The sequence below is a fragment of the Petromyzon marinus genome, chromosome 39 (genome assembly GCF_048934315.1).
Source record: "Petromyzon marinus isolate PM22_M1 ecotype Great Lakes invasive population chromosome 39, UKy_Petmar_22M1.pri1.0, whole genome shotgun sequence".
NCBI classification, from domain to species: Eukaryota; Metazoa; Chordata; class Hyperoartia; order Petromyzontiformes; family Petromyzontidae; genus Petromyzon; species Petromyzon marinus.
In genome coordinates, this window is record NC_133705.1 from 9,075,348 (window position 1) to 9,087,907 (window position 12,560).

Sequence of the window (12,560 nt, forward strand, 5' to 3'; positions counted from 1 at the left end):
AAGTTCGAGATTTCACATTGACCGTCAGTCTTGACGGTCTTGGGCTGTGACGGTCTTGGGCCGATTAACTCCATGGGTCGCACCGCCCGAAACAATACACGTCCGAGTCTTTTCTCTGACTGTTACGAAATGAAGTGGACTCGGGATTGACTGTGTCGCTGGAAGTGACGATGGCCGGTGGGCGAGGATAACAACGCAATGGCAGTCAAAGGCTGGAACGCGCCTGAGACGACAGTCCACTGAGCAGGAAATTCGACTCGAGCGTGGGAGCGGTATTGAAGGCTGCATGGCGAGACCCCACGCGTTTCAAAACAAGGTGTTCGCGCCGACGAGGAGTCGGCCAAGGCTCCCCCGGGTAATGTTTTCACGTAGAATTATTTATTATTTTGCCAGCCAATATTTTCACATTGATATCCAAATGAACCCCAGAGCTTCAAGCGCTACCTGTAATAGGATTGTAGCGATTGAGCAATAAAAATGGGGTATTAGGTGAGGATGGACAACAGGGACATTCAAAGTGTGCTGTTTGGAAAAATGGAAGGAACCCGGAAAGAGAGGAAGACCTAACAGAGGATGGCTTGACGATGACGACGACATCGTGAGAGATTGGTGCCAAAAAGACGTGGCCACTCCTTCAGCAAATTGGCACAAGACAGAGGAAAGTAGAAAACAAATGACGAAATGTGTAGTGGACACCTATGGGCTCTCTGGCTATGAATCGTGATGATGATGATGATGATGAAAAAGCGAGCAAATGCAAGTGTCAAATTGCACATGTGAGAATTGCGTATTTTACAATGCAATGCAAACTATACGTACGCATGTTCCACTTCTCTTGCACCGTACGTAGCCAACCGCGCTAATCGGAGGTGCAAATGTGGACATTTTATGCGAACGCACCTTTAGGTTTATGGAACGAATGAGGCAGACTATACGAGACAGAATAAATCAGCCAGCCAAGTGAGGAAGGACAAACAGGACAGAAAGGCGCGAGACGAACCGCAGAAACTGGACAGTACAACCGCACCGATTCATCGGGGGTTAATCGTCACGCGCCCAACAGATTCAACTACCTTACGTACGTATGCATGTTGAACTTCTTTCGCACCGTGCGTAGCCAACCGTTGCTAATCAGAGGCGCGGGTGCAGGACAACGAACTTAACAGCAAAAAGCAGCGAACGCGGTTACCCTCCAACCGTTCACTTTAACCCCTTGTCCTTTAACCCTTAACTCTCATTACGAAAGCAAGAAGTGTTTTTTTTTGTATGGCTCCTCATTGCCTGCCAGGTTACAGCGCCCTGCTCTAGTTAAAAGTTTGTTTTTGTAATGTGTGTGCTTTGTGAGATGCCTCTTTTTGGTTCTCGTTTATGAATGCGATTAAATCCCATTAGGTCATCATCATCATGACAACGATGAAGCATTGTCGCGTTGAGGTGGTGTGGGTGTCAGCTTCTTGGTTCTTTCGGTAAAGTCACGTAGAATTGAAATAAAATAATAAAAATAAAACATAATCAAATAAAAATTCTCATGACGTTTCGGCCACAGCACAAGTAGCCTTCCTCAGGTGAAGAGACAGAACTGTCGGGAAGACAGCGCTTCAGTGAACAGAGCCAAGCTTTGGCCGCGTCTTTTAAGCTGGGTGGGAGGAGCAGAGCGCCTTGACCAAGGAGTTTACATATCAACAGATGAATTTAGCATTGAAGTAGCTATGTTAATGTGTTGGATTAGCATGATGTTAAAGTCAGAAATAAGCATGTAACTGGGGGATTAGCATGATGCTAGTGTGCGGGATTAGCACGTAACTATGTCGGAACTATGTCGGAAAAAGTGGCGGTTTCTTTCATCGTTTCAACGTTAGCGCCACTGTGGTTAGCACCACGGAAAGCGACGAGCTTTGTTCAGATGGACGAGTCCATCTATGCTCGGAACGGAGTAGGGGGGAGAGAAGAAACAGCAACGATGCGCTGCTCTGTCCTGTGTTGAGTTACAACTATGCTATAAACTAGACTACTATACATTACAATATTTTACCTTCCAATCTAAACTACATTGTATAATATCGTATACACAGCCCAATGTAAGCTCTAACATTATGCATTATATTGATATGCCTCCAACTAAACTTTTTTCTAAATTACACGACTAAACACTAATATACACTGCCATAGACAAACTCCACCCTTGAATTATACAATGCGTTACTATACACTACCCTATACTTTAGACTATAAAATATTAGACTTGTAATATTACACTATGTATTATTCTACCAACCCTACTGTGTACCACACTGCTATATATTCACTATACAATTACGAAACTATATATTGCCTTATGAATTATGTTAAACATTACACTGTTATACTATTTTATTATTATAAAACATGCTATAAACTATACCATTGACCGTCGTGTGAAAGGTACAAGAGGCAGTGCCAGCGAATGGACTGCGGTCTGAAAGTCACCATAAAATTACAATCAATCAAGAACCGAAATGGTTTATAACGTCTTTCCAATGGTTACTAAGCCAGAATCCATCTTCTCGGTTGAAATTGTCTCTGTGGTTGTATATGTGGATGGCCTCATGAACGAATCTCTCATGGTAGCCGGATGGCTTGCAGAGAACCTCCGTCTTGGAGAAGTCAATGTCATGTGAGCCTACTGAATTATAACAGTGATCTGCCACGGCTGAGGTGTTCGTCCTACCGTGTTTCAAGTCTGCTTTATGTTCACGGATGCGGTCCGAGATATGGCGTTTGGTTTCTCCAATATAGCTGCTACCACAGAGGCAACTTAGTTTATAGACGCCCGGCTACTGTATGTCTGGAACCACATCAAATAAGATCTCCAAAATCCTGAATAAACACAAGATCCAGGTCCGATTCAACACAGAACATAAAATCCGTGATCTGGCTCCGTCGGTAAAAGACAGATCATGTAGCACGTCTGCGATCAATCACTCTGTATGCAGGCGAGGGCTGGTGGATCACATGACATCTGTGAAACTCCCAAGCCTGTGGGCTGCTGCGAGTGGCCAGCATGGGACGGCAACGCAGGAATCGGTCGATCGATCCTTGAATCTACCCGTGCACAACATTCTGGTGATATCCCCCACCTCATAGGTGTGGTGGGTTTTCTCCAGACACTCTTCGATTCCTCCCGCACGCAAAGCACACGCTCAATGAATATAACTGGGTATGACATCCCAAGGTAGAAGGCCCTCCCCTCCTGAAATCAATTATTGAGCCTCAGCGAGCCATTCCTACACAAACCAAGGGGCACGATAATATAACTATTGTTGTTATTATCATTATGAGTTTGATGATGATGAGGAGGGAGAGTTGGGCGGAGGGGAAGGCGAGGAGGAGCAGGGGCACTGGCACCTGAGAAGCTGTGCCACGCGGGCAAGCGGATCGTCTTTTTGAGGATGGTGAGCTCCGGCTGGCAGAAGCGGAACATCTCGTTGACGAGGGGAGGTTGGGGCTCCACGTCCACCTGCAGGATGGCGATGGGAAGGTCGTCCGGCGTGCGGAAGAACACCTGCTCGCCGGGCGGTCATCACGAGCAACCCCAACCAAACAAACGGAGACAAAGATCCCCCGGTGCGCACTTTATTATTCATAATAACGATCACGTCAACTTGTAACGTCCCGCGGCCGCCCGCACAGTGTGTTCGCTCGTTCTCGAAGAGAGGGAGCGACTCGGAGGCGCGAAGAGAGACCACGGATGAGCGGGGTAGGCAGCAGCTGGCAAGTGAGCCGGCGCTACCGACGATTGCCCAAGCTCGGTGGTCCTCTACTTATTAAGGTGTTATCAGGCAATTAATGAAAATTTACACGTGGCAGGAAGCCAGAGCACCCGGAGAAAACCAATACGTGCGAGAGCGCGACACTTTATCCCATACAGATGGAACAGATGGCTGTAAGCCTGCACGTTCCTGTACTGCCTCCTCCAGGCGAGCCAGGGCATGGTACCTGAACGCCCACGGCCAAGGGAGTTTAACAAGATTTGTGCGATCCAGCAACCCTTGCCTCCACAGTGTTGCATTGCAGGTGTTGCATGAAACACCACCGCCCGGCTTTAACAGACTGTCGGGGCAAGTTCGGTTAGCGAGCTCCTTTTAAGGCCGGCACGACACACGAGGAGTGGGGTAGTCAGCACCACGCCCGGCCACCTCTGTCTCTCCAAAGCTGATGTGCACACACACCGCAGGATACTCATTTTAGGCTAAGCAGATCTAGAGGAGGCAAAAGTTCGTTTCAAATCTTCGTCACCGATGTTGAGCATGAGCGGGAAATGAAACTCGGGTCGCTGGGTTCACAGTGTAGTGCACTGCAGCGCTAACCACGGCACTAACGGCACTAACGCTCCCCACACCAAGCCAAACAAACACACACACGTATGCTTATCTTCGCATTCGCACGAGAAACCGGCTTAATCACCGAGCTGGCCTTAATAGGTGCTCGCTAACAGCACCCGCCACCAACGACGCATCTCTAATCTTGATTTGAAGCTTTCGTGACTGCAGGAATCCATACTCCTTGGTTCTTTCGGTAAAGTCACGTAGGTAGAAAAATAATCAATCACGACGTTTCGATAGCAACACAAGCCATCGTCCTGTGGCAGTGAGCCTGCTGTATTGTTTCACCTGAGGACGATGGCTCGTGTTGCTATCGAAACGTCGTGGTCTATTATTTTTCTACCTACGTGACTTTACCGAAAGAACCAAAGAGTATGGATGCATGTCTAGGTCGCCGAACGAGGAGAGGATGGGACTTAAAGAACCGTGCGTCCTGTTCAAGCGCGTGAACCAAAGACTCACCTGGCAGACGACAACGAATGAAAACAAAGCGTGCAAACATAAAAGAAATCACCAACACTAAACCCGCCGGGCCAATGTAACACATCCCCACCCAGACCGCTTAGCGTTGTTACCAGCTGCTTGAAAGGCAGCCACTGCTTGTGAAAACGTACAGTCCGATTCCTCATTGTGACTCATAGCGAGCGAGCACAGCATCTGTCCGTCCGTCCGCCCGCCCGCCCCGTTAATCTGCCGTTTACATCCCAAAGCCGTTATGCCGGGGACCACGACGCTCCCCCCCCCCTTAGGCTGATAAACAAAACAAACAAAAAAAAAACCCGAAGGCAAAGCGTTATTTATAAGTCGATCGAGGCCCGGCTGATTTTCTGGGAGATGCAAGCGTGTGCCGCACGGCTAAATTGTCCATTTATAAGCGAGCCCTCCATGCGAGACGCGCCGTCGATAGCGACTTATTTAAAAGCCCGCGCGGCACGCTATTCTCAAGTCAGCCGCCAACGCTAAACACGCTGGCGCCTGCGCTCGCGAGGCGGCAGCGCATCGGCTGCGCTGCGCTGCAAAACCCCAGCGACGCGAGTTCTATTCCCGCTCACGACCAGCACCAGTAACCGTTATCTGAAACCGCTCCTGGAGCTCCCCTAGGACGAGTCGGCCTCAAACGAGCACCGTGGCGCGATGTGAATACATTGCCGCCAGGGAGACGAAGGTGGGCCGTGCGTTGTGCAGGCTAACCACCCCCCATCGTGTGCCGTGCTGACCTTCGTAGGCGCTACTCTCGGAACAGCACTTGCCCCACGAGTCTGTTAAGGCTACACGGGGGATCTCTATTTTGTTTGAGAGGTGGTGTCACGGCGGTTATGGCGAGCGAGCTGCACAACACGATCCCCGGCGAACCGGGGTTCAACTCTTGAACACGACGCGCCAGCACGGGTGGAGAATTGGTCGGGCGATGCTTCGTGTCCCTCCGGGATCACATGTGCTATGGACAACAACAACAACAACAGCGTGGGCAAAGATGCGTGTGACGACGACAGCCATGCCAGCACCGCCGGTGCTCCTGCAAGATTAAATACACGCCACTGAGTGCCAGGCAGTGACAGTGCACGGTTAGATGGCTTCACAAGCAGATTGAGAATCACAATGAGCTCCAAGCACTTAATGCAAATAGTTCCAAAGGCAACACATCAATTGTTGCCTAATGTGTATGTATGTATGTCGTGGGGAGAGTTTGGTTTAGGCTAGATGTAAAAACAAAGTCTAATATGCCCCCTATTGCCTCAACAGACTGTTAGGGCAAGTGCTGTTAGCGAGCACCTATGAAGGTCACCACGGCACACTATGTTTACACATCGCACTAGGTACTCATTTGAGGCTGAGTCGAGCAAGGAGAGGTCCAGGACCGGTTCTGATAGTCGCCGCTGGTGTTGGCGGCTGCGAGTGGGAATCGAACTCGAGTTGCCGAGTTCATAGCGCAGCACGTTAACCACCGCACTACCGCTCTCCTCTAGGCTAGACGCGTGCACGCACACACAGAGACGCACGCACAAAGAACCCCCTACACAGCCTTGCGGTTTGTTGGTTGGAAGTGCTGTTAGCGAACACCTGTTAAGGCCGTCTCGGCACACGAGCGAGTGATGCCGGTGAAAGCCAAACGCGGCCTCTCAGCGGCGATGTTAACTTCCCGCACTAGTTACTCCTTTAAGGCCAAGTGGAAGTCCTTTAAAGTTCAGACACCACTCACCACTGATTTTAGGCCCGGGAAATGAACTCGGGCCACTTGGGTTCGTAACGCAGCGCTCTGCCCGCCTGCCCCCCTCCGCAGCACCGCTCCCCCAGCTGCGGTTTACCGACGGTAAAAACAGGCTGATACATAGTTATTTCTTCCCACATCATGACAACGAAGATGAGATCCCGATCCTGAGCCGAAGGACACTGCGAGAGACGCGGATTCAATTCCCTTCGTTTTGAGGAGAGCAGATACCGGGCAGACTGCCCGTCTGACCGCCCACCCACTCGCCTGTCCTTTGGACGCCACCCAGATGCAGTGACCCGCTTAATCCATCTTCCCCAGCTGGCTCTGCCACCTGCCGCCTTTGCTGCCTGCTCGTGTCAACGGGACGCTGCACCTAACGTACGGATTTCAGACAGACGGGCGGAACCCCGGCAGAAGCACCGAGAACTCCTGAGCAGTTGGTGGGCGCTGCTGATAAAACGCCGATTGCTTGCGAGAAATGTCAAAAGTGCCATTGTGATAATAATACAAACGACTTCACTACTTGTAACGTGCCGTGCAGTCGTCGCTCAACTCTTGAAGGGCGAGAACGGACCCAGGGGCGCGAGGGAACCAGGCTAGCGGGCAAGGCAGCCACGCGGCGAGCCAGCGCCAAATTCTCCCCCAAGCTCTGCGGTCCTCTGTATACTAAGGTATTGTCGGCCCAATTAATAAGTGTGTTCTATCCATGTGGGAGAAAAAACCACGCTCGTGATGGGGGGAACAATCTAACTCACACAGATGGAACAAGTGGAGTCCACATTTGCTGTACCACCCCTCTCCTGACGAGCCAGGGTATGGCACCTCATCGATGTGACCCATCCACCCTATCCGCCTCCACAGTGCTGGATTACAGGCCACGTGCATAGCCGCCACCAACTACCTGGCTAAAGTGGCAATGAATGTGGCCTCAACGTGCACATAGCCTGGCACAAGCGCCGTGGTGACGTCACCGCCACTTAGTGGCGAATGGCGGTTGTTGTTGTTGTTGTTGTGGGGAACGGTGACGCAGTGTTTAGCGCACTGCGCTGTGAATACGGCGCCCCGAGTTCGATTCCCGCTCATGGCCAACACCAGTGACGATTATATGAACCGGTACTGGGCCTCCCCTAGGTCAATTCAGCCTCAAATGAGTACCTGCTGCAGTGTGTAAACATTGGCACGAGGGGGTGGTGCTGACCACCCACCCCCTCGTGTGCTCGCTAACAACACTTGCCCCGAACATTTTGTTAAGGCTATACGGGGGGATCTTTGTCTTTGTATATTGGAGGCAGGGTAAGAAAACCATGCAAAGTATTGAGGAATGATGTATGCCTCGACATTCACTTAAAGAGATGAAAGTGGAACGCATGGATCAGAGAACAAATGTAAATTAGAGACATCGTGTGGACCGTTACAAATAGTAAGTAGAATTGGGCAGGACACATTGCCATAAGGGATGATGGTCAAGGAATGAGACTGGTTATGGAACGTGCCTAAAAGTAAGCCCACCATGGAGATGGAGTGATGAGATAAGTTTATGCGCAGGAGCGAGATGGATTGTTTTAATTTTCGAGTTTACCGCTGCACCCCGTGTGATCACCAAAGGCAAGTGCTGTTAGCGAGCGCCTATGAAGGCTGGAACGGCACATGAGGGGGTGGGTAGCCAACACCACGCCCGGCCGCCTTTGTCTCCCCAGTAGTAATGTTTACACACTATACCAGAGTCGACCTAGGGGAGGCCCAGAACCGGTTCAGATAATCGTCACTGGTGGTGGTACCCATGAGCTGGAATCGAACTCAGGTCGCCAGGTTTTTAGGGCAGCACGCCAACTGCTGGACTATCACTTCCCACCTAGCCACATGGCACCGCGCAGGGATGACCTGTCACTGCTGCTACTGCGATTGATGATGATTAATTATATTGTTTATGGAGGTGACATCGTTGTTTCTGCTTCTGTTGACAGTGATGACAACTGCGATGCTCTCGATGCAAATGGTGATGTTCTGGCTGCAGCTGCTTGATGATGATGATGATGCCAATGATGATGCTGATGATGCTGATAAAGGTGACAATGATGCCATTGCTTTTGGCAAGGATTCTGCTCTTACTGCTGATTAAGATGATCATGGCAGGCATGTTTTTTTTTTTCCTTCTGGGCCAGAACTTTCTTTCCACTCAATAAAATACTCAATTAAGAAACTAGCCAAACATCCCAATGCATGACCCTCCTACAAACAGGGTCTTGACACTCGGTGAGACTTCCTTAACAAAGGACATTATTAGTTATCAAGTGTCGAGCTAACCAGTCTCATCCCCGCTTAAGATTCCGGCGTCCGATGAGATTGGGCACAATCCAGCCGACTGAGAATAGTCGAGGTTTCATGCCCGTGCAACAGAAATGTCCAGCCGAGGGAAAAACCTTTGTTGTAAGCCGCGAGAGCTGTTTTTTTTTTTATCAGGCCACGTCTCGGCATGTTTACGCCATAGCGTGCGAAGGGACCGATTCTCAGGTCATTTCGGAGGAGCGATCTGGCAAAAAAAAATCGCCCCGATGCTAAAACTTTCGCCAGAGTAAACAGTGTGTGTCTTTAAAGCTAATCGCTGCAAAATAACTACTAAGAATAACAAAAAAATTACCCAAAAGGCAATAAAAACCACAAACTTCCCATCACACAATGTCCTCTAGTGGGGGTTGAACTGATATATATACATTTTTAAAAACCCTGACACGACTTTACCCATGGCAACGGTTGCATCTTGTCGAAGGCTATTATCTCTGCCATTAGACTCTAGTCCTGCAAACCGACTCCCTGCGTTATAATTGCGTGCAGTGAACTGTGCGAGGATGGGGAGCTTCGTTTATTGCCTTGGATGGGCAATGTCAGGGCAATGACGGGAGGGGGAGGACGAGGGGAGAAACTCCCTCTCCGTCGCCGGCTGACCGCTGGCTACGCCACCTCCACCGCCCGTCAACCGTGAAGGAGATTCGGTTCGATTTGGTCAAGTAAAAAAAATAAACACAAGAGCGCTCGTGAACCTCTGCGGCAAAACACAACGGTGCTTTAGCTTCTCGTGGGGAAAAAAAATCATCATAATCAAGGATTCTTTACGAGCCGTGTATTACAATACTCGCGTAGTTACATTTGCCATTCGCGCCAATTCTCGTCGAGCAAGGCTAGAGCGAATCTTCCGTCGAATGCAGACGAGCATACGGGTGGTGGACGCGGCGATTTGGCTTCACCCAATTAAGCAATCTGAGTGACTGTTCAAAGTTGGGAGATTCTGGCCGTGATGCCGGCACACACGGCCTAGCTCTTGGCACCTCCGATTAGCACGGTTCGCTAACATACCGTGCCAAGAAAGTTCGACACGCATACTCTCCAACGTCGACTGCCTTTACTCCGAAGCAGATGGTGCGTACGTACAGTTAATACTCCCGCATTGTTAAGCAGGGTGACCTCTGGGCTCGAAACACGAACCTCTGCGCTACTGCTGGCCCATGTCCACCGCACCCACCACCCCCCCCCCCGGCCCCCCGCCGTATATAATAATGCGATCCAGCGGCTGAAGTTCCACATTCCCATGGTGGAGGCCAGCCTCTATTTAGGCCCACGTGTGCTGCTGACTCCACAAAGTGGTGCCGGTGACTCGGAAGGTACGAGAGAGGACGAGTCGGCAGGGCAAAGGTGATTCAAATAAGCAAGGAGTTATTCATCCTATTCATGACTGTAAACCCAGTGAATGGACAGCAATTCAGCTGGCGGAAAACAAAGCTAGTGCGTGCAGGAATACTGCCAGGATGCGGTGCCAATGTGCAGCTGTAATTCAGCGGATTGGAGGTAGTGTTAGTGGATCACACTGAGATCACGTGCACGGGAACACAATCATGCACTGCAGCAGGGAGTCTAAAGGGTAGAGAAAGATGTCCGTGTATACGCTGGGAGTGTTCTTCCCTTGTGTGCGTGGTATTTACTTGGGCAATCCATCACCGTCATCATTATCACCAACTCTATACAAATCACATTGGGACCAGCAGTCTCTTTTGCAAGGGAGACCTCGGTCAGCAAGCGATAACCATGCGCACATGTAAATCTAACAGTCATGACGTTGAAAAAACTTCTAACAACTCAAGTATAACTTACATTGAAAACGCTAAATAACACATTTTATATGTATAGAGGAAAATTGTAGGTAACATAAAATCAACAACAGGACCACTCTGCAAAAGTGCTGACAATCAGTGAGGTTTTATAACGGAATAGACGATTACGTGACTTTGTAAATGAATACAAATATACGCTCTTTGAAGAGTTCAACGAATGCATTTCAACTGGGGAATCTGGCAGAGGCACCTCGAGACTTTTGAGCTCAGCGCGCAAGTTATTACGGCTGAATATTCTCGCGACGTTGCGGCTACTACGAGCCAATCGACGGCAGCCGTGACTCTCACCGCTCGCTTCCCTCCCTTCTCATTCGGCCGAGCCTCCGCACGGGGGGACAATTGGGGTGAAAATGTCTCGGCGGCTAAGATTGAGGCGAAAGAGTTAAGGGGTCCCTCGTACGACGGGAAAAAAATAGGTGGCATATACTTCACGTCGAAGCTGCCGACCTCGTCAAGGGGCAAAAATCATCGCACAAACTCCGGTCATCCTCGCAACAGCGGCTTTTGCGCTAGCCAACGAACAAAGATGGTTGACACATCATTGCGTGCTCTCAGGTGTGCTTCTGCGGCCGTCTGGAATGCTCTTCCTTCTGATTTTAGGAAACCACTGGAGCTATGCACGTTTAAAATATCTTGATGGAAATTTTGTTTTCTTTAGAACTGCTTTTTGCGTTGAGTTCGTTGTCCTTCCCCCCCCCCCCCCCCGCACATCCGATTAGCACTGTTGGCTTACGTACGGTGTGAAATAAGTTCAACATACATACAAGCACACGCATGAATAAAGAATCGCATGTATGGGCCGATTGGTAGAGACCGTTCGTCCGTTACGCGACATGGCAGCCGCAAGGAGGAGGAGGGTAAGGGATGTGTGTGTCGATTCGTGTGCTGCGACACCACCAGTGGGACCTCATGCCGGATGGTACTTGCAGCAGATAACCCAGACCCAGCCGGGATGGAATGCATCACACCTCAACCCCCTCCACTTAACCCCCCGGTCCCCCCCCTCCCCCCCCCCCCGAATGGTGAATTGCCACGATTCGATTCGCGGATCAATTCTATTTTGTCACGCTGTGGGGGATATTTCAGCGCGTCGAGTGGCTGCGGTGGTGATGTGGACTCGTTACATGTGCGAATCGTGGAAACATCGATTATCGAGCACCAGATTTCTCGGCATGCACCCGGAGCTTAGAAATCAATACGAATCGATGCATCAACCCCTACCCCCCAGGATCCAGTGCACACCAATAAAATTATAGTCGAGTCCTGTAGGTGTGATACCAGCTTTGTGATAGTCCACGTGCCTTAAATGACGAGGTGTGAATAAATGCGGGCGAGCCTCCTCTATGACCTCACCTCTTCTGCAACCCACTGCATGCATTGCCGATGTTTCAAAGTTGTGGTGAACATGCACACAAACGTGCGCTGATAATACACTCATTGTTCGATCCTGATTTGAAGCTTTCGTGACTGCAGGAATCCATTCTCTTTGGTTCTATCGGTAAAGTCACGTAGGTAGAAAAAAATAATACACACAAGCAACACAAGCAATCGTTATCAATGAGGATTGCTCGTGTTGCGATCGAAACGTCGTGATCTATTATTTTTTCTACCCACGTGACTTTACCAAAAGAACCATAGAGTATGTATATATACTCATTGTCTTTGAAACCGATTGACCTACACCAGAGACAGCCTTCTCTATGGCCTTGTCTCACCAGTGTCAGATCAGAAAACGCCAAAAGGCGAACGGCAAAAGGACAATGCCGCACGTATCAGAGCACTGATAGCTCGTGGTGAGCAGCTATAACTGCGTGAGCTATACAT

The 12,560-nt window shown here is 49.9% G+C and overlaps 1 protein-coding gene across 2 annotated transcripts in view; it reads right to left on the minus strand.

Moving 5' to 3' along the window:
• Positions 1-12,560, minus strand: part of NPHP4 (nephrocystin 4) — a 307,452-nt gene that overhangs the window by 32,117 nt on the left and 262,775 nt on the right. For both annotated transcript variants that reach the window (XM_032968292.2, XM_076072909.1), the window contains one exon: positions 3,385-3,541. In XM_032968292.2, coding sequence (XP_032824183.2) covers positions 3,385-3,541 — 157 coding nt within the window. The remainder of the gene's footprint in view (positions 1-3,384; positions 3,542-12,560) is intronic.